Source organism: Vitis riparia, chromosome 13, assembly GCF_004353265.1.
Source record: "Vitis riparia cultivar Riparia Gloire de Montpellier isolate 1030 chromosome 13, EGFV_Vit.rip_1.0, whole genome shotgun sequence".
Lineage (NCBI taxonomy): Eukaryota > Viridiplantae > Streptophyta > Magnoliopsida > Vitales > Vitaceae > Vitis > Vitis riparia.
Genome location: NC_048443.1, coordinates 29,350,812 through 29,372,766, shown reverse-complemented (window position 1 = coordinate 29,372,766; position 21,955 = coordinate 29,350,812). Strand labels below are relative to the sequence as shown.

The following is a 21,955-nucleotide window of genomic DNA, read 5'->3' as shown; positions in this document are numbered from 1 at the left end:
CCTGTGAGGCACTACAAACCAATGGCAGGGGAAAAAGTCAGCAAAAGCTTACCTCTTAACAGCGCTAAAGTCATCGAGGATTTCCTTGCTATTAAAGTAAAGTAGCCTTATAATTGATTGAAAACAGATTCACTTTTCTTCTTCCCATCTATATCCGCTTTGTTAAAAGAACCTTTCACAGGACAAATTCTCCCATCGCTTCCTGGGTCTTTTTCACCAGAGGAACTCGCCTACAATGGGGAAAATCTGGATTGAAGTTTGCCTGATTTCAGCACGGGGTCTCCAGCGTTCATCGCTGTGGAAGCTCCAGTGGTTTGCAGTAGGTTGGGTTGATCCTAACAACAAATATTGCACCAAGATTGATGCTTCTGGGAATGCAAACCCAGTTTGGAAAACCAAGTTCTCAACCTTGGTTGATGACTCTGAATCGAAGTTCCAAGATCTGGCACTATATGTTGAAGTTTACAGTAGAGAGCCCATTTTCCTCAGAGAAAAGCTTCAAGGGACAGCAACTGTTAACTTAAAAGAATTTCTGGCCAAGCATATTAAGAATTCTGAGGCTTCAAAGCCAGGGACTCAAGATGTAGGCAGCTTTCAGTTGCGGAAAAGGAAATCCAGCAAACCTCATGGATTTGTTGATATTTCAATTAGGATTTCAGAGGAGAGGGAAGAGCCAGATTCTTACTCAGGTATTCATACTCGTGACGCATGCTGAACTCTTCTCGGTTTTCCTTATTGTTCTTTTGATAAGTAAAATAGTCTATTTGATCCTTCACACAGTACTAGGTTTAAACCACGCCTAAACTCCCTGCTGGTATCCTAAATTTTGTTTTGTAGGTAAAGAGGAAGGGTTTGAGCTTATGGATCACAGCAGTGGCATCACATTGGCTCCTGCAGATGCTTCAACCCATGCTTACCCTCCACAAAGGCCTCTGGCGCCCCTTGGCCAGCCACAAAATCCTCCACAGACAAATTTCCCATATTCCCATCCCATGCCATTCCCTACAAACAATTCCAATCCAGCTCTGGGTGGACCAAGCTACCCATCTGCAGGTGGAACAAGCTATCCTCCCCCACGAAGTCCTCCACCTCCACCCCCACCTTCTAATGTTGGCTACATCCCCACTTTTCTCCCAAGAACGGATCATCTGCCAGGGACTTACGTAAACATGCCACCATCAGGATCCGGCGCTGGAAGCAGTCGTGGACCTGGTTTTGGAGTGGGGGTGGGTGCTGGAGCATTAGCTGCTGGTGCTGTGATCTTTGGGGATGATTTCATGTCAGGATTTGATTTTCCTACAGGCTTGCAGGATGCTAGTCTTACCATATCCACTGATCCTCTGTTCTGAGAGGACTTAATACTTTTTTACATGTGTTGTAATGCAATAAGGATCATATTAGATTTCGCTATCAAGTTGAAAGCCAAATTGTGGGTCATGGGAGCACGGGTTTTGTAAGGTCTATATGCGGATGCTATCCCAGATATGCTGCAAAAGCAGAAAATTAGAAGCAAAGACAATTGAATTATTACTATAAGGTATTTTTAATATCTTTCACAATTGGTTAATTGTAATAGCCAGTTACAAACTTTTTCAGATTGACAAAAAGAAGCTATTCTTCCTTCACAAACCTCGTCACCTACTGGAAAGAGATCCTACATTCTGTAAGCCTTTTCATCATCGAAACTACAAACATTCTCTCTGCAAAGGTGTGTTTACATATGTGTCAGATTTGATCCTTCCTCATCTCACCCACCAATCTGCTTTAAATAGAAGTAGAAGGGGGATATAAATCGTGGTGCAGATTTCAAGTTGCTGCTATGCTGCTTCTCTGAACGACCAAAACATTTTGCAAGAATATTCTCAGTGAGGATACCTATAATAATAATCATAAAAAAAAAAAAAAAAACCCTCAACTGAGACCTCTTTTACCTGTTCTTTGTTGGTTTCAATATACACTTCAACTTGCTCCTTGCATACCTTGCTTCTCTGGACCACTAAAAACTTTTTGCAGAAACTTCTCAACAATTGTAAGAAACTCCTCCACCCTTTCTTCGTGGGGCAAGTGACCACAATGCTTGATAACTTCAAAGCAAGATCCTGGAATGGCCCGCGACAGTCTCTCAGCATTCCAAGAGGGGACAAGTCGGTCATTGTCACCCGTGATAATGAGGACTGGGTTTCATTCAAGCATGAAAATAAAAATCATCATCACAAACTTGTCCCTAATAAATTTGATCTTATTCATGAGTTGTTATAAAGGTAGACAAATCTCTTGCTCAATCCATAAGGCGGAGTTGACAAATAAATTGTAATGGTCCAATTTAATAGAAACTATTTGTTAAACATGCACCATTTGGACCGAATCAACTGCATGGTCATATAGAAAGGTGTAGCCTGAAAGTTGGACCAAGGCTGATTGAAGAATCCTGATCCACTAACATCCTTTTTGCTGCGGCCAACTTTTTGTTTTAGATTTTCTTCCTTTTGTTCACTTTTTTCTGTCCCAATGTAGCCTTGACAAAATTTAGATCAGAGGCTCAACTGCCTCATTGGATGAATTCAGATGACTAAGATGTACTAAGCCCTATCCCAGCTTGGCTACTGCCAAGTTAGCTTATCCATTGCCACCACTGGTAACAATTTTTCATTCCTGATTGGACTTCTCTTGCAGTCTAATTCTAGGCTTTTATCTTTCTAATTGAAAATTTTCACACAAGGATTTTCCTCTTTTAATGCATTCATTTGGTTAGAACCTTGGAAGTACTTTTCTTCATTTTGGGATGAAAGAATTACATTTTGATTATTGACTTAAAAAAGTACTTACAACATACTAAACAAACAATTCTTTAAGTGTGCAAGAAAGTGTAGAGTTCATAATTACCAGGACATGAGATCTCATCGAGCCTTTTTACGAGGGGTAGCTTTGATTCAGATGTAGAATCTGTAAGCATCGCTGCTGTGTATTCCACCAGAGCCCTGTCCCAGCCCTTAGTCCTCAATGGCTGCATTTCATAGAAACATTGAGGCAAACATGATCTAGGAAATAATAAATTGACATCATCTATCCTACCTCAAAACCACTTATCGCATTCTACCTAAACAAAACTGGAAAAAAAAAAAAAAAAAGGAAAAGAAAAAGACGAGACATATATAAAGATAAATCACCTTCGTGTAACCATATAGGACATGGTCAGTGATTTGACTTGAATCATGCCATGCATTTCGAATGGCAGCTATACCAAATCTATCAATAATCATCCTCACCTGAGAAGCATATAGGAAGCTGCTGTTAGATATGCAATGCAGATAACAACCAAGACTGCATCATAGATTATGTTTTGTCCAACAAAAACATCTGACATGGACAATCAGACAATATTTGATCAAGCAGATTTATTGTCATCTTTCAATCAAATGCATTTTTACTTTACCCTTGTTAACCAAAATCCTAAGAAAAGGTGACTTTTTTTGTCCAAATCCAAGTAGCATGAATAAGGTATTGTTGAGTTGAGCTACAAGTAGTTCAACCTACTGTTCAATTCTGTAGTCCTTTCCAAAGAGAAATGTTGATCATTCTGTTACAATAAGTTTTGCAATAGTTAAAGGGTGTGTGGTCAAAACTTGCAACAGTTGTTTGAAATTTCCCAGGAGTGGTATAAGTTGATTGATATTTTGATTGTATGGACTGAAACACTAATTGGAAATAACTCAAATCGAATTATAGAACCGTTCAGAAAGAAATTTTTTACCAGCATTACAGCAAAAGCAGAGCGCAGGATTGCAGATAATGCCTTCTTATACAAAGAGTTGAGCATATTTGCTGTCCTTTTCATCATTTGCGCTATTGCTCGGACAATGTATTTAGAGAACTTCGACAAAATCTTGCAAACCCTGATAAATGGATTCTCATGAATATTCGAATTTGAGCTACCTTCTTGGATCTGGTCATCTCTTCCCAACTGATTTCCTTCAACTTTCAGCAACCTATTTCCTTTAGCAACCTTGCACACAGAAAGTGGGGCAAGAATTGCTGGGGCAACAAGGATCAGAGCAGCAACACGTTCAGGAGCTTCGAAATATGAATTAACTGCTACAATAGAACCCGCTGAATGCCTGGCATCTCATTTTTTTCCGAACAGTTCAGACAGATTTCTGCTTTCAGAAAGAGACATAGGAGAAGAGGAGGAAAACTCCCCACTAACTTGATTTTAAGATCATCAAAAGGCACCAAGTACAGTTTAATTTTAATGGGAATAAAATAAGTAAAAAGGGTTCTTCACAAGGAATGCCAACCATATTGCACAATGACAGGAGTAGGGCACTTATGTTGCTATTTTCCTTTCCTTCAACCAATGAGCATCACAACCTTTCCATTTTTCTCCCTTTTTCCAAAACACTGAATGGAAGCTCTGATAAATCTAAAGACTTAAGCAAGACCATGTGTTTTGGTGACACAATCTGATTTGCCCATTATTTAGAGTTCAAGGATGATCAAACAAACAATTTGCAAATGCAAGCTGCACCCAAAATTCAAAGGGCCTAACCAAATTTTACTAATCATCCATCCAGAGAATGCTTCAGAAATTGGAATGAGGAAAAATTGCAAGTCAAATGTTGGGCTTAAATTTGAAAGTTTTATGAGGCTATCTTCTACTAATAAGATCTCCTAAGTGGGAACTGCCAAAAGATTTTTACTGCTCCAGCTCTCTGCTATAAGAGGTACTGAAATCCGCATTCCTATCTAAAAAGGCTGATGGCATTAATAGTCTGCTCTCAGATGAGAAAAATCCAATCAACAAAACAACAATTTAAGATAAGAAACGTAAATACCCCACTAGAATTGCCTTGTCAGCTGCTAATAAGTCAATGAAGCCCAAGGTTGCGAGCACAGAAAATGCCATGGAGTATGGATTCAATGGCCTTGTATCCTGATTACTAGGAGAAGACTGCTCCAAAAAATTCACCCTTGATGTCAACCCAAAGGCTGGTCTATCAAAGGCAAGGACTTTTGAACCAGTGACTTGTGCCAAAGGCTTCATAACTCGATTCCACGAGAAAACAGAGGCTCCAAAGCCGTGCAACAAAATCATAGGAAAACCAATTGTTTTAGTTTGGTTGGCAAGTTGAGAAGGAGCCTGATTCTCTAATGGGTTGTGTGCTTGTGGGTCTGCATCACATACCTTGTGGTGTATCGTAACCCCTTTAAACTCACAAAAACAACTGTCTGGATCAGCCAAAAGTGTTGGATCCAGTAACTCATCCTGATCTATTCCAGCAATTCTCCGTCTTTTCTGCTTCGTTTTTGCATCCACCCATTGCCCTGGAAGTTTCAAATGATTACAGAAAAGAACTCTATAACTACTAAAAAAAAACCCAGAAAGTCCCCAAATATTTGAGATGGGTGGGGAATATGTTACCGTAATAATCCGCAGCGGAGGAGGCGGAAGCAGCTTGAAGGAGGGCGTGCTTGGGCGTGGAGTGTAGGAGAAAGATTTTGCTTTCCGCAACTTCTGAAAACAGTTGATGAGGGAAGTTGTTGACATGGAAGACCTGAGACGCAAGCTGAACCACCCCACTCATGCTATCACTCTCTCCTCCAATCTAAAACATGAATTTTGCTCTGGGATCCTAATTAAATACCCACTACCCAGTGGGCCATTCCTTTCATTTTATTTTTTTTTTTCCTTTTTTTGTATTTTTCGTTTTTTTTTTGGGTTGGTCAAATATTATGTAGTAATGGGCATTGGACGCCCAAGCCTACCAGGAAGAGGAACGAGTGTGTAGGGGGAGAAGGCGAAAGCAAGGGTTTTGTAAATTGTGAGGCATCAACAATGGAAGCTCTGGTATGCAGAAAGGTGGGTGATCCGACCTTATCAGATGAAACTTCCCCAATCACCGTCTCTGCTAGTCACCCAATACCGTCTCTGAATTCTCCCACTGCGGTGAGAGTAAGGGTGAGGGCTACCAGCCTCAACTATGCCAATTACCTCCAGATCCTTGGCAAGTACCAAGAGAAGCCACCCCATCCCTTCATCCCCGGCTCTGATTACTCCGGCATCGTCGAGTCCGTGGGACCCAGTGTTTCTATGTTCAAGATTGGCGACACCGTTTGTTCCGTTGCTGCCCTAGGCTCCTTTGCTCAATACATTGTTGTCGATGAGACCGAACTGTGAGTTGTCTTCCACTTTCAGTTTCAGTCTTTTTCTTTTTTTTTTCTTTCCGCTTCCATATCCCCAATCTGGGAAATTATTTTCTAGGTTTCGAGTGCCTGATGGATGCGACCTCGTTGCCGCTGCAGCACTTCCTGTTGCATTCGGGACCTCGCATGTAGCTCTTGTTCACAGAGCTCAATTGACCTCTGCTCAGGTGCCATCTCAACTCCAGGATACACCTCTTCTCAACTGCTCAAAAAAAGCCTTTAAAGTTCCAAACGTTTTCCATTATCCTATGCTTTGATAATAAACAATGGAATAGGCTGTGGAAAGCTTTCCCTCAACCTAATTTCGGGTGTGTTTCCAAATTCTAGGTTTTATTGGTTCTAGGTGCGGCTGGGGGAGTTGGGCTTGCAGCTGTCCAGATTGGAAAGGTTTGTGGTGCCACAGTGATTGCTGTTGCTAGGTACTAGTTCTTGTGTAGAGCAGTTCAGTGGTCTTGATTCATTCTTTTATTAGTCCTCTTCTTGCATGCACTATTTGCAGAGACTTAACTTGGGCTTGAATTGTATTTCTGAATTGCAGGGGAGCTGGAAAGGTTCAAATTTTGAAGTCATTGGGTGTGGATCATGTGGTGGACTCGAGCATCGAAAATGTCACTGAAAGCGTGAAGAACTTCCTGAAGGCAAAAAAGCTCAAAGGGGTTGATGTTTTGTATGATCCAGTTGGAGGCAAGCTTACAAAAGAAACAATGAAGCTTTTGAACTGGGGAGCACACATTTTGGTCATAGGATTTGCAAGCGGAGAAGTCCCTGTTATCCCTGCGAATATTGCTCTTGTTAAGGTACGCCAGGTGATTCTTTGAAGTTTTGGGCAATGTAATTGTATTATTAAGCTTATTTAGATTCATGGGAAATTGCTTGATAATTGTTAGTTGTCTAAAATTTACCATTACTTAGAAAAGCGAAGTTCCTTGCTTAAGATTTTGATATGCATTAAGAGGATTGAATTGATATATCTTTGGAGGATTTGAAGATTGGAGTTTTTTGGTTTGTTTTTTATTTATTTATTTTTGGAAAGATTGTGCATTTCCTCTTCTTTATAATGAAAATTCATGGAGAAAGGAAGAAGGGATTTAATCGTACACATAAATTGTACCCTGATGATGGGGAACACTAAGGTGAGGACACAAAATAATTGCACACTCATTATTAGAGTGGTGTTTCTAGGCTAGCAAACCACCTTGCTTGCTTACAGAAGGATGTTACAATTATACCAAATTGTCTAGCAGTGTTTCTGAGCTACTTTTAAATATTGTCTGGAATAGAAGAACTATTTAGTTTTTCTCTATTGGTGGGGTGAAGTAGGTTCTTAAACAGCCCAAAAGAAATGGGTTATCCTTTTTGGAAGCATTCAACCCACGGATAAGTCATCCCTACTTAGTTTCAAATCTTCGTTGGTGTTATGTGGATTGTTTCCTTAGAAAGTTAAAAAGGGTACACACCAACAATGACTAGGTTTTATCCATTGATCATTCAATACAACATGGTCTATGTAATTACTCTAGTAGTGTTACTAATGATGTTATTCCTAACTTCTCTGCAAGACCTCCCTGGAAAATGATGGATGATGGAGCCTTTTGGATTTTTGAGATAATTTTGCAAGTTTGGTGTATCTTTTAGATTAAGCTTTTTCCATTATGTATTATATCAATGCAGATGGAGAAATCAGAGATGGTTCACACTCAAAAAGATTAGTTTTTTGGATATAATGCCTAGTGGTGTGTGGCAAAAATCTAGAGTTCATGTGGATTTCAAATAAAGCAACCATTTGGAAAAATACTAAATTATGCTATAAAGTTTGTAGGGTAGGATCTCTGGTTAAAAGCAATCAAAGGTTGTAGGAAAGAATGAGTGCATTACATGGTCCAATTTGTCTGTTGATTTTTTAATTCAATGAGATGGATCATGGAAAAGAAAATTTGTACCTGCATTGAACAATTCTTGGATGAAAATCCATGAATTTCTGGAAGATAGATGAAAAGGAACATGTTCAAAATAGTGATCAAGTTGACATCTACTTTTCTACTTTAAATGGTTTATCTTTTTGACTGTTAACTTCACATGTATCATGGTTTAGTCATGTCAACTAGTCATAAAGACAGTGGCCAGTGTATCTAGTCTTTGGGTCATGATTGGGAATAGAAATAATTATATAAATATATATATTTTGATAAACACTAATGATTGTATATATGCTTATCAGTTCTCATGAAAATTTCTTTTCATGCCAGATCTAATGCTCATTGGTTTTGATATCCTTGCATGTTTGTGGTTATCCAGAACTGGACAGTGCATGGACTTTACTGGGGTAGCTACAGGATACATCGACCAGGTGTACTTGAAGATTCTATGAAGGAGCTACTCTCTTGGTTAGCAAGAGGCTTGATTGAGATCCACATTTCTCATTCTTACAACTTGTCAGAGGTGAGGAGTTCCTTGCATTCTCTAGTTGAGGAAAGTTTGATAAAGGAAATGTCATTGTAGATGTACCCCATTAAAATAAATTTTGAGGAAATGCATTGCACAAATGCATCTTCTTCAAAGTCAATAAGATTTGACATGGGTTTGAGACTGGGGAGAAGTATCTCCTTGGTCCTCTTCCACTGATTACAAACATACAATACAGAGTTATCTCCACAATTCACGACTCTTCTGGTCTTCCCTGGCTGATGGTGTCCAAGCTCCTGTACCACCACCATTTATATGTTTTCTATCACATTTGAAACTCACCCTGGGTTCATATATCATAAGAAAAGTTTATTGTTTGCTGCCTTATCTATATCTATTGTTCCTTTTTATCATCATAAATTTTTCCACCCAAAAAATGATACCAAGTTTTATTTTCTAATTAGCATATACTATGTGTAAGCTGATCTACTTAATTATTTGTTATTTACAGGCTCACTTCGCCTTTTCTGCAATTAAAGATAGGAAAGCGATTGGAAAGGTGATGATTGCTTTTGATGATCACAAAACTGTAAGATCTAAGCTTTGATATGATCAAGGTTCAGCTGGAGGTGGGTGGAGAAAGAAAGTTATCTTTTACCCCATGAATATCTGGATCTTTCCATTCTCATAACCTCCCACCAACCCTATCAACCCTGATTATGTTATAGTTTATTAAGTACAGATTTGGGTGATGTTGGCAAGTCATGGATTTCCATGGGAATGCAAGCCATTGCAAATAATGGCAGCAGTGTATCATGCTGCTTTTGAATAAAATAATGTGTTTCAAAAGATGCAGTAAAAATTATAGCTTGTAGTGCAGATCTCGGCACTCCACCATTAAGGACAGGTGAAAAACTAAAAAAGAAAGTAGCGAATACTTGTGGATGATATATGCATTTGCCTGGTGTGTGGGGATGATATTGTGCCTTTTAGTTTCTGCTATCAGGGCAAAAGAAGATTCCTTATGCGGACTTCCAGTTGCAGTTCTGTTTGCCTCATGGAAGTTCTAAATTTGGTTGTCATGGTTTCAGTCCTTGCACTATGTTTATTTCATTATTAGTCTATTCAACCCTCTAAAAAATGAAGTGACCAACTGCAGATACAATCTAGTCGTTAAGTAGAGAAAAATCAGGGTGGATATGTGGAAGTAGAAGTATTTTTTTTCACATAACACTGTTTTAGGTGAATCAATACACCAAGTAAAAGGGCTCTATCTCTGTTTCTTCTAATTCCGGTGCTCCTTCAACACCCTTTTCTAGATGACCTTCAATAAGGTGCTGCTGCTTCTCTCTCTCTCACACACATGCATCATCCTTAATAAGCTGCTGTACATTATTGGATATACAAGCTAGGATATTATATATGCATAAGAAAATTTTGCCCTAGCAATATATTCGCCGGTTAAGGAAAAATTATTAGGGTTATTTGATTAAAACGGCCTCTCAAAACCCAAAATTTGAAATTTAACCTTCCATCCTTTTTTGGCATCATTTGGATAAAAATATCCTTATTATTTTCTTGTAACAATAACCATTTCTTTTAAAACCTACATGTAAATACTTAAAATTGAAAAGGGCATTTATATAAAAAATGGATTACTGTTCCGGAAAAACCATGGGAAATGTTAGATTTCCAATTTTGGGGATTATTTCATCCCTTTTAACCAAATATTTCAAATTATTACCATTAACAGGTCCTAGGCCTGGGATATTTCTTATTCCGTGTACATAATACAGAAGCACGCATCATTTTTTATGGTATCTGATATTCACAATGGTAGACATTCAAGTCTCACATTTACACAGAACATATTGCCCTAATCCAAGCTATCAAGATTCAAGATGACCCTTCTTTAGAAAGCTGTGGTATTCCTGTTGCAACATCTCCCCTCCATTCAAGTGATCAAAACTGCACCTGTAGAAACTGACAATGGAGGAAAACAAGGATGAGAAACAAAGATAGAAACTGACAATGTAGAAAACAAAGATGTGTCAGAGAGAGAGAGGCCTGCAGCCGGCATATTAACTAATGTAGAAATAATCTTATTATAGTTGTGGCGTTGTTGGTTTCCTCTTAGTCAATCCGATATCTTCCAAGGATAATTGTCATTTGTTTTGTCCACCATTAAGAAGCACTAGGCATAGTAGCAAAACCTCCAAAAGGAGTAACAGAGACTGACCAAAGAAACGATTATCATGTGCTTCATCACATCTCTTCACATGGCTAAATAAAACTAGATCATTATGGAAGTATAGGGGCTTTCACATGGGGGATTGACCCAAGCCATACAACCACCATATTACACCAGGGTAAGTTTGCAACTATTTGCTTAAAGCCTCTAGCTGCACTCACTTTTGGGACATGTTGCGGATACAATCCAGCTTATTAGCCGGTGACAATTATCAGTACAAATTATATTTTGCAAAAGGACCAACTACTGATTAAATGAGAATTTTAAAGCTACCAGTTAAATTGGGACAGGCATGCAACACAACACTGCCAACCCACTAGGGACGAGGGTTTTAAAAAATAAATAAATAAAGTACTCGAGGGAATTCTAGCAACAAGGTCAAGTAAATTTCAAGTTGAAGTGAATGAATGAATATAGGTTCACACCTCCCGTCCATGCCAACAATAATGACAGTGTTCTGAGATCCAAATGTTGCAATGAATTGAGTGTCTTCAGGTACACGGAATTGTGCAAATGACCATTCTGAGCTAAAATATTTTGGTAAAAACCCTGGAAAAATGTCAGAAACATGAGAGGTTTTCGAGATGGAAACAGTTGAAAAAAAACATTCCAAGCTTAATTTTTTTTTATAAAACACCAGGCAATTTCAGAATAAGATTTGGAATGTTCACAAATCCTAAATAAAATTACATAGGACGTCAATTCAAACAATCCAGGACTAAATTCTTTATTTAGGTAATTCCAAGTTCGTGTTTGAAACTCATTATGGGTAAACTTCTCTTACCTTTCATAAAGGACAATGATGAACCAGGGTTGGCACCAGCATTGGGAGAAATAAGGGCATCAAGGGAATTTGAAGAATTACGGTAAAACGGTGCTGGACCTTGCGCAGTGATAGAATGATTTGATGAATCCTCCCCTACCACTCGAACTCTGAGATTGAATATATGAACGGTACCTTTTTCACTTGACACAGCCAACCACTGAACATTCGGAGAGAGAGCAATACTATAAATTTCCGCGTTGTCTGAACCCCTACGCACCTACATAGAGGCCAAAGAATGGAATAAAAAGCAAGTTTTGGCTGTAACTGTCATCATGAATATTTTAGATTTTGATTGAGAGACCAAATGATGGATTCAATCCTTTCTTCATGAAGAGATGGCTATTGCAAAAGAAATGAAGTTTGCTACCCATTAAAAAATTGCAGACAAGTAAAAATTTAAAAGGTTAAAAGAGGAAACAGCGGAATTTGAAACAAACTTTATTGTTTTTCTAATAAATAAATAAATAAAAGTTCATTACGTTTTAAAGGAACAGTGAATTTATCACGTATATCAAAATATGTTGGTGAGACAAATTTCTCAAGTGTAAATACCTCTTGTAAGCGAGTCCCATCCATTGTGTTGAAAATTCGTATCAAAGTGCCTTTCGTACTAGCAGATGCAAGAAGAAGCCCGTCCATTGTCAAAGTGAGGCATGCAACATGAGAATCATGAGCCTTAATTAACTTTGTCATATTCAGCCCAAAGTGTTCAATCCGAACCAGTCCTCTTTGAAGACCAGGGCAAGCCAACACAAATGTATTCGAATGGTGAGAAAGGCAACAAAGTCCCCTGGGATTTGCCAGAGTCTCTATCTGCTGAAGAAGCTTCAGATCTGTAAAATTGTAAACATATATCTTGTGCTCAACAACAACAACAATGCGATCACGTCTTAATTTCACTGCACGAACATCAGATCTAAATGAAAATTCACCAATACATCGCCTCTCATAATCATCCCAGATTATAACTTTGCTTGGAGGGTACTGGGAATTAGTTCCAGCACCAACTAGTGCTAGAATGTTGGAACGAAACAGCATCTCAACAATCCCAAATCCCCCACTTTTCAAATCACGTCTGAAAATTTCCTTGAAAGGATCACAACTATAAATACGAAACCCGTGGGTTGTGCCAGCAGCAAAGCAACCATGGTCCTGATTCCAGGATACAGAGAGCAGACCTGTTTCATCAGTGTCATTGAACTCCGGTACCGATTGGCCAAAAGAACCAGGAGTCCCAGAATTTGATCCATGGGCATCAAGCCTTGCTGATGGAAGCATTCCTCGAGATGTTGAAACACTAGAACTCATGGTGGATGAGGGAACAGTCATAAGTGCTTGAAGCAATTATAGTCTGAAGGAAACCATAGGAAGCCACAACATCAATTGTTTTGAATGCCACAAAGTGCCATAACAAAGAAGAACCTCTAATGACAATGGTTGCAATAGAAGGAACCACCAGTAACAAATGAAAAGTACTTTCTACCTTATTATTTACAAAGGCTGTTGATGATGCAAATAATAATGAGCTGAAAGCTCAGAATAATGATGCAATAAGCAAGTGAAACTTCTGATCTGGAAGGTAGTGATCAGCAAACTTAATTTTGCCAGTTACTGTTCTGGTTACGAATCAGCCTAGGAGTGTGAGAGATGTCTAAAGTGCTTGTCATAAATCAATCGAGCAGTCAAAGTGTTTTAAAGATTCAATAGATGTATGAAATATAAAATGTGCTTCTTTTCTTTCTTATTGCCATAACACCTAAATGTTCTTGTTGTATGATGAAACAGGAAGAAAATCCAATGCACAATCAATTTGATAAATATCAACATTAACTATAGACATTACAACATCATCCAAATAAAAAATTAATTACAAGAACCAAACTACATGAGAAAAACAGATTGATAGAAGATTACATGAAAATAGACATACGGCTTCCAAGCTCAGTTGGATAGAGACTAGGGGATCCCAAGTTTCTTCACAAGCAAAAGGCTAGGTTCTGGTGGAATAGAAGGGGGCCTGTTACAGAATCACAGGTGTTTATACCCAATGAGGACCAAAAAATTCCAGAAGAAAATATTAAGGAAAACTGAGTTCACTCAATCCTACAGCTCTCTAATTGAAAAAATGTGATTCCAATCTCATCGTTTGTAAGATTTAAGATTGCTGAGTATCAATTTTCACTACTACAACAGATATGATCTGTTCTATTAAAGATGCTATGGCCGTGAGCAGAAGTGAAGGCCTTTTGCTCCTGTCCATACGCCACTGCTGGGAAAAGACCTGGGCCCTAGTGAAGAAGGCATGGCAAATCTTCACGATTTGGAGGAATAATAAAATCCAAAGTGCATCAATCAATAGCCTATGAAATGAATCAGCAAAGAACAGCCTATATTCAATAAGAAGCAACAAGATATGTCTGCTCTGTTTCAGAATTCGTCACAAATATTACCATGAAGGTTGAAGTGGAACTTTTCAAATTAAATAAACCAAAAACTCTTTCTGAATAGATTGACTTGACATTCTGTTTCTGCTGTGTTTGATTGACCTCAGGAAGGTTTACGGTTTTCAAGAAAATTATGGTCTCTGACATGAATAATCAGCAATTCTGGCATGTTTACCCACCTTCTTGCACTACACCCAAGAACACATAAAGCTATAAATATTCAGCTTGCCCACTGTTATAACGAGTTTTCAGTGATGTTTGTGGAAAGAGCTTTGCGCTGTGCCCTCCAAATAATTACCTGGTGGACTCCATGATTGTCATCTCATTGAACTTCAGGAATCCAAAGCATAACTAGTAGGAAGCAAAAAGAAAAGGAGGATTCTGCCTCTCAACTCATTAGGCCGTCAATGTTTTTTTGGTGGTCTTTGATTCCACCCCTTCAATTCATATTTCTTCTCTATGGTCAAGAAAACCCACCTCTTACAATCACGGCTGTTGCAGCTAAATAATGAGAGCTCGACTGGAATAGAGTAAATGCAAACTCTACTGCCTTAACGACTCAATTTGGGCCAATCATCATAAGCAAAAACATCAAGCCCTTTAATAAAATCAGCGTCAAATGTAAATGCATTTTGATGAATAACCATATGCAAGAAAAGCGTAAACAACAAGATTCCAAAAATAAGCTCCCGAAAATTCAATTAAAAACACACAGGCGCCGAACCCAGTAAGACCAATGTGGAGTTCTTTGGAGGAAAAAGCCAAATACCAGTCAACCTCAAATCAAAAAAGTTAACAAGAACAGTTTAGAAATCTTCTTGGGGAAATTTCAGAGTTGAAAAGCCAAAGCATCATGAGGACATGACTAAGATCAGAGGAATTAAATAGTAATAATATTCATGTATATATCATCAAGTTCTCGAATCTGGAATTCTCGAAAATAAAGGAAGAAAGAAAAACTTACAGAAGGCTTGAAGATGGAATGAACCCAGCAGCGTGGATCATTTCCTGAATAAGAAAACGCAAATTGAGAGAGAAAATAATGGAGAAATATCAAGAATGGGAATGCGAAAATGATTATGAATCTCCACCTTCCCTTCTCTCCCAGATTCACACGAGATGCAGATCGTTACTCTGGATCGGAAATATCACGAAGAGAAGAGGCTCTTCCTTTCTGTATTTATTTATTTATTTAATTTTCTCTACTTCCCTGCTTGCTTCCGCACCAAACAGTAGTGAAGCCAACAAAAACAGACATAAATAATCAACCGCACTATACTACGGAAATTTCGATTGGAGTTGTTCAGATATATGATGAAATCTGGACTCCCTCTTGAAACCTATGGAATTCAATGTTTAATTTCAAAACAATAAATCAACCTATAAAATAACACATCACTTATTAAGTTACCAAGTAATTAAATCTAATAAGATCATACGTAAATTATAAAATAATGAAATCCCTAATTCAAAACAATAGGATTAAGGCCCTCTGATTGGTTTTACATTTTTCAATACCATAAGGTTAAAATTATTTTTCATGGTTCAAAAGATTTTTTTTTTTTTTTTGTTTTTTCTGTTAAAGAGTGGAAATTGAAATATATATCTACTTATCATTATTAACTACCGAGTAAGGAAATTTTCTTTTTATATATATCTAAAATCTATAGTTCCCATTTTTTAATCCAGACCATTTTATATGTATATCAAAATTTAGATAATTGAATGAAAATGCAAACTACAAATACCAAGTACTAAGTTGCAACTTGCACAATAATGTGCCCAAGGTAGGACCAAAGAGCACATGTTGCAACCCCCCTCCATATATAAAAATGCTATGGTTCCAAAACCAATGTAGAAGTTGGATATGCGTCATCGCCTTTGTTGGGTTGAGCGGTGAACATCAACCTCGTAATGATTGAATTGATAGGTAGAGCGAGGTATTTAGGCAAATTGTTGCCTCCATTCTTTTAAGTACCGTAGCCATCGGAATTTTTGGCAATTTATGAAATACAAGCAGCATTTGCAGGCCAAAAGCAGATTACTACAAGTGGGAGATTGCAAATATTGTATCACTCCACACAGAAAACACGAATTGCACAACCCAAGCCAAAGCAGCAATGTAATGCTACTTTCACATTATCACACACCCCGTTCATGTATATTCAAGAAGAAACAAAATAACACACCAAGCAGGTCCTTAGTTCAGCCTCTCCAGTTGTCCTTCTGCCGCCTTATCTCTTGTAGAGCATCTATGGCCGACTGGCAACCAACCCTCCCCTGTAAAAGAGGCAAAGTTCTAGTCAAGAAAGCCATATGACATATTAGACATATTTTGTCATGATACACTACACTTGGCTACATTATTATGCACAAGTATAAGGAATCCATTGCAATTCTGAGTCCACATTTTATGAATGCCTAGGCAGACTTGATGCATTTCATCCCCATTATGTTCTCTTCAAACACCATACAAAGGTTGCTTCAAAGGGACAAAAAAGCCTACCTGAAGCTCTGGTAGGTCAACCCGCATGAATGGGTTAGTCTCCATCTCTTCATCAATTGTTGAGGGAATGGTGGGGAGGCCAGCTTGTCGTTGATGTTGTGCCCATGACAGCTTTTGCCCCACCCTCACATTATCTGGTTCAACAGTCAGAGCAAACTGCAAGTTCTTAACTGTGTACTGGAGAAACATAAAGAAAAGCATTACATTCCTTGAAAATGAAGGAAAAAGATATAACAAGAGAACTGCAAGTCTCTTATGATGACTATTGAAATTAGATTGGGATGGCTGAAGTTAAAATGTCTTCCCATTTCAGAAGTTCTACTTTCCAATTTAATATCAAGTGTCACAATGCAAAAAGATCCACTTGATCTGATTTTGGGGCAAAGAAGAGCTCGTATTACACAGGAATTTGTGCTAGAAAAAAAGCCCCAATTGTAACCCTGAGTGGCATACTGTTAAAACCAATGTATTTGCTATGGTCAATTCACAGGGTTTACAGAGTCATTTTATCTGTTGGCACCAAAACAAATCCAAGTAATACAGGCCAACAAAATATGTCAATCCCACATGTGTGATCAAGTTAAGATTTTTCCCATCTCCACATACTTCAAGTGATTTGATTAAAGATGAAATTATATTACTTGCATTCATTTTACTACTACTGGGAGGAAAAAATGAATAACAGTACTTAGTTAACTGGGAAAATTCCACGATGTAAACCAGTGACTGATGGAAAAATAAATAACCAGCATCAGTTCATTCCAAACTGTTCACTATAAGTACCTTTTGCCCTTATCGAGGCGAGGGATGCTTGCTCCAACTACCACCCTTAGTCTCCCAGCCTCTGACCTCACTATATCAATATCCGGTGAGGTGTTTAAGTTGATAGTGAGGGTAGAGGAATTTTTTGATTTCCAATGCAAACAGTCATAGCCCCAAAATTTGACTCAATCTAAAACAGTGGAAGTGCAGTCAGAGCTTATGAAGAGGGGTTGGTACGAGTTCAGTCCCATCCATATTCTCTATGGAATTCGAACCTGAGCTCTATTTACGACCCTCTTCAAGTATAGTTGAGCTAAAGCCCTCAAGTTGTCTAGCATAAGCCTGAGGTGTATAGCACATGTTCCTCAAGGCTCTTGCTGTACACCACAATCTCGTTTACATATTAAGTGATTTGATTAAAAATGAAATTATATTACTTGCATCATTTTACCACTGTGAGGAAAAGATGAATAACAGTACTAGGTTAACTGGGAAAATTCCACTACGTGAACCAATGACTCATGGAAAAATAAATAACATCATGAATACCTGTTACTAGAGACATCTTCCATGGAATAATCTCAGACAAGTAATGCCACAATACTTTTCTTCGTCAAACAACAATAATGAGAAAACTAGAGGGTATTGTCGAATTCCAGGAATCTCCAAAATGAATGTATTAAGAATCATTTTACCTCATGGCCACAGTATACTCTAGTTGGCTTTGGCAATGAGGCCAATGTTACACATAGCGATTGATACATCTGTTCTGCTGTGCCTTCAAAAAATTTCCCACAACCAGCAACAAACTGCACATGCATGAAGTAACCACTATTAACTGTTTAACATCGTAACTAGCAAGTCATAAAAGAACAAGATTTTATTACAAAGTAAAGGGATCCAGTCATTCACCAACTAAAACCCTTCTTAAAAAATAATATAGTCCAATGTATGTTAAACTTATGTGGTTTAATAATATTCATAGCCAAAGGTGTTGCACTCAGAATGCAGTGCAAGGATGGTACCAAGATGTTCTAAGGATGACTAACTCAGACCATCCCACCTAAAGCAATTTTTTCCAGAGTTCTATCATAATGATTCACTCTCCCAAAGAGGAAAATACAATCCCTTCCGAGACCATGTATATCTTACATAGCTCAGTTCTCTGGTTTATCTTGATGAAAATTGACTGCGGAAATCACTGTGAGATCTTTTTCTCCCTTACCAATGTGTCTCCAGTGAAAACAGCTGGGACATCTTCCTCTTTGCCTGTCACATAGTAACTTATGTGACCCCTTGTATGACTGATGAAAGCAAGCCAGAGAGAAAAAAGTGAGACCAAAGTAATTCAGTTCAAACAATGGAACAGAAATAAGTTTACTGGAGATGCATATGCAAATAACAGGAATCAGTTCTCTACCCAAGGTAAATTTCATATTAAAGCAAGCACAAAGTATCTATGGTTTGCATTTGCAGAAGCCCAGGAGACACATGAATATGAGAATTTAGGCCATCAAAAACCAAACAAAAAGTAATGCTATTCTCCAAAAAGATGCAGAGGATTAAGGCCCTGAATTTGCAAAATGTTATAAAACAGGTCATAGAGTGTATCATAGAGACATGGGAAGGAAAAATTGAAACAACACAAAGAAAAGTTCATTTTTCCAAAGGGAAATTAGAAAAAGTAGTGCTAAACGTTGAGAATCAGAAAATCCAAATGGGGAAGCAAGAGAAAATTACCAAGGAGTGTGAAGAGCCAAAACGGCGAGATCAGAGCCAAGCGACAGCCTATCACCATTTTGGAGTGGATGGGTGCAACCCTTGACGTTGTCGACAGACCCACCGTACACTTCGATTCCGGGCACCAGCTGCTTTATCTTTTCGTTCCCGCCGGCGTGATCCCTACCACATATCAGCAATTAAAACAAAGAAAAAAAAAATCCAACCTCCCCCCCCAAAAAAAAAATGGAGGAAGAAATTCAAGAACCAGTGATGGTGAGTGGTGAGGACGAGCTTGAGATGGACGCCATATTCATGAGCAGCTTGAAGAACCTTCTGGGGCTCTACTGGATCAACAACTGCTGCTTCTTTAGAACTCTCATCGATGATCCTGTAAATCAGTCAATCCCACATTTAGCCACAAACACTAACCCTAATTCACCTGTCTTTAACTTATGGCCCGAGAAATTAAATCCGTACAGGTAAGAGTAATTGTCTTCCAAGCAAGGAACTGGGACGATCTTCATATCGCCAGCAAACCCTTTACAGTTGTCCGACTGATCACCTTCGTTCAATTTCCATCCACCACACAACGACCGCCGTCGAGACGTGTCCTCCCAACAAGCTGTATCCTAGTTGGGCCGCCTGAACTGGGCTTCGTTCATTGGGGTAGGTGAAAACTGTTGTGTAAAACGTTTTCGTATTCTTTGGAACGTGAAACAGTTTTCTAAATTTAAAAATACTTTTGATAAATTTTGAAAATAGTTTTCTGAGAATTTATTTTGAAAACATATTTTTTGTTAGAATAGATTTGATATGTTTTCAATTATTTTCTAAAATATGTAGGAGAATAATTAAAAATATGAAAAATATTTTTAAAAACTTATGCGTTCTACCAAATTGCATACTATTTGTATGAAAAAGGAGTCAAGAAAACCATTTTTATATTTAAATTTTTAAGCAAACTTTTCTTTCCCTAAAACAATTGAGAACTACGTTCAACAACCGCTCTCAAAAACTATTTTTGAAAATATGAATTTGGAATCTTTGAAAAAAAGTAAAAAAGAACTGTTTTTATATTTGGGTTTTCATATAGAATTTTGCTTTTCAAGACAATTGAAGATTGTTTATAATAACTGACAATCTGTTTTTTAAAAACTATGGTTGTGATGTAAACGTCCTCTTGGTATTGTCGTTTTGCTTGTCACATGATCTGATGCAGTTTGAAGTTGTGCCCTGAGTATAGGGTTCTTGGCATCTTGATGTGTAATTTTTTTGCTCTAATCTTTACTCATCTCCGCAATCAACTATAGAAGAGTTCCACTTCAAGCTGTTGTCATAGTTCATGCATCATTATATGGTAGTAATCTCTGCACAAACCATTATCCATGCTATCTTGCCATATGGCCATATGGGTATGTTTATGCCTGCCCCGCTGCTTCTTGGTATGCAGGTGTGCAGGCGTGCTTGAAATTCATAATATATGAGAAATAATTTTTGCCCTCCCAACTGCTTTTATATCTTCTCATTCTTCCTTTCTGCATTGGATGATCATCTGATGGAATCTTCCCATATTTGAAATTATGATATTTCTATTTAGGCCAGAAGAGAGAGACCCTAATCCAAAGAAAGCGTAACAGTGGATCTTACTCTCACGAGATTGATTTTGAGAGAAGGGGTGGTGTTATGGCGATGGGGTGAGAGTTCTCCTATTTCCAATGCTGCAATTGAGGTTACTAACTTACTATAACCAATAAATATTGGCTATACTCTTGTGCATGCTGCCAGTCTTTCCTTATCACTACTTTCAATGAATCAATAGCATCTGATGCCATCTGCTTACCAATGGACTAAGCTGACTGGTTCTGTTGATTTAAGGGTATGGAAACAAAGGACAAGCTCAAACGACACAAACAAAGAACAAAATGAATAATAAGAAAAACTTATCGGTTGAGACGTGACAAGTACTGTCCTTGAAATAGATCCACTCTCCTCGAAGACGAACTCGGTGCATTAGGGTACTAATGGTCTACCTCCAAGATTCAACAGTCAAATCTCACCTTGGGTGCACTCTATAAGCGAGAGGTGTACAACTCGGGTTTTGAAAAAATTCCTTCAGATAGATGTATGAAAGGCTCTCGGAGAAACTCTCTGAAAATTTTTAGTATTAAAGAGAGTGAAAGGCGACTTGCTTTGATAGGCCACTAACATAGTCTCAATGAGACTCTAATTGTAATCAGAACATGACTCAAAATGGAACATGATTCTACTTATAAATAGAATGGGACTCCACTAGCACAATCCTAATAGAACTCTTTCAAAAAATATAAGACTAATAGAATAAAATAAAATAAAATAAAAATTATTTCGAATTTTGTAAAAATTAGTTGAATTCACTAAAACAATTTTTCATATTTACATTATTCCTACTATCCCTCATAGAGTGTAGATGTGAAAAGAAAAAAAAAATGGAGGAAAAAAGAATCTAATGCATTAGTACTAATGCTCAAAGGCTATGAACTAGTCTTAGGACAAATAAGAATTGAGTCATAAAACACGATGAAAATAAATTTTTATGAACCAATGTTTCTTGATGTAACTTAAGGGACCTTTATCCACATTGGTTTTCTCAACTTTACTATGAGTTGTACAGAACGAGTTGGCACAAATAGGTCATTTGTCCTGTTTGGATATTCATGAGAGCTCCAGAGAATCTGCCTAAATTCTCATAGGAAGCGACTCCACCTCCACTCTCATATAGGTGAATCCATTGAGTATGTTCTGCATTAAAATATACCATCCATAAGGAATATGGTATTTATTAAGAGTAAACACTCAACCTT

At 37.9% G+C, this 21,955-nt stretch overlaps 5 protein-coding genes across 7 annotated transcripts; 2 read left to right on the top strand and 3 right to left on the bottom strand.

Annotated features, from left to right (window-relative positions):
- Positions 1-8: 8 nt before the first annotated feature.
- LOC117929324 (formin-A) lies at positions 9-1,527 on the top strand. Its single transcript, XM_034849608.1, has 3 exons — positions 9-96; positions 182-689; positions 838-1,527. The coding sequence occupies exons 1-3, from the start codon at positions 22-24 to the stop codon at positions 1,347-1,349; spliced, it is 1,095 nt and encodes a 364-aa protein (XP_034705499.1). The 5' UTR covers positions 9-21; the 3' UTR covers positions 1,350-1,527.
- Positions 1,525-5,668, bottom strand: LOC117929322. Its single transcript, XM_034849607.1, has 7 exons — positions 5,420-5,668; positions 4,833-5,322; positions 3,752-4,115; positions 3,168-3,266; positions 2,884-3,004; positions 1,932-2,174; positions 1,525-1,830 (listed from the first exon to the last, which is right to left on the bottom strand). The coding sequence occupies exons 1-6, from the start codon at positions 5,580-5,582 to the stop codon at positions 1,960-1,962; spliced, it is 1,452 nt and encodes a 483-aa protein (XP_034705498.1). The 5' UTR covers positions 5,583-5,668; the 3' UTR covers positions 1,525-1,830; positions 1,932-1,959.
- A 77-nt stretch (positions 5,669-5,745) lies between these two features.
- On the top strand, positions 5,746-9,549 carry LOC117929325 (quinone oxidoreductase-like protein 2 homolog). The gene is made up of 6 exons (XM_034849609.1): positions 5,746-6,171; positions 6,260-6,368; positions 6,529-6,620; positions 6,740-6,998; positions 8,497-8,640; positions 9,116-9,549. The coding sequence occupies exons 1-6, from the start codon at positions 5,834-5,836 to the stop codon at positions 9,209-9,211; spliced, it is 1,038 nt and encodes a 345-aa protein (XP_034705500.1). The 5' UTR covers positions 5,746-5,833; the 3' UTR covers positions 9,212-9,549.
- A 795-nt stretch (positions 9,550-10,344) lies between these two features.
- On the bottom strand, positions 10,345-15,426 carry LOC117928999 (autophagy-related protein 18c). Of its 3 annotated transcripts, XM_034849175.1 has the most exons (7): positions 15,217-15,426; positions 15,090-15,133; positions 13,596-13,698; positions 12,234-13,032; positions 11,640-11,898; positions 11,281-11,404; positions 10,345-10,587 (listed from the first exon to the last, which is right to left on the bottom strand). In XM_034849175.1, exons 4-7 carry the CDS (start codon positions 13,008-13,010, stop codon positions 10,494-10,496), a joined length of 1,254 nt encoding a protein of 417 aa, XP_034705066.1. In that variant the 5' UTR covers positions 13,011-13,032; positions 13,596-13,698; positions 15,090-15,133; positions 15,217-15,426; the 3' UTR covers positions 10,345-10,493. The 3 variants fall into 3 exon arrangements, with proteins under 3 accessions (XP_034705066.1, XP_034705067.1, XP_034705065.1); XM_034849176.1 differs by lacking the exon at positions 13,596-13,698; XM_034849174.1 differs by lacking the exons at positions 15,090-15,133; positions 15,217-15,426 and adding an exon at positions 14,424-14,723 and having other exon boundaries at positions 13,596-14,313.
- A 642-nt stretch (positions 15,427-16,068) lies between these two features.
- On the bottom strand, positions 16,069-19,758 carry LOC117929286 (hydroxyacylglutathione hydrolase cytoplasmic). The gene is made up of 7 exons (XM_034849560.1): positions 19,593-19,758; positions 19,381-19,503; positions 19,134-19,295; positions 18,619-18,697; positions 18,089-18,202; positions 16,632-16,808; positions 16,069-16,405 (listed from the first exon to the last, which is right to left on the bottom strand). The coding sequence occupies exons 1-7, from the start codon at positions 19,637-19,639 to the stop codon at positions 16,331-16,333; spliced, it is 777 nt and encodes a 258-aa protein (XP_034705451.1). The 5' UTR covers positions 19,640-19,758; the 3' UTR covers positions 16,069-16,330.
- Between the last annotated feature and the right edge of the window lie 2,197 nt (positions 19,759-21,955).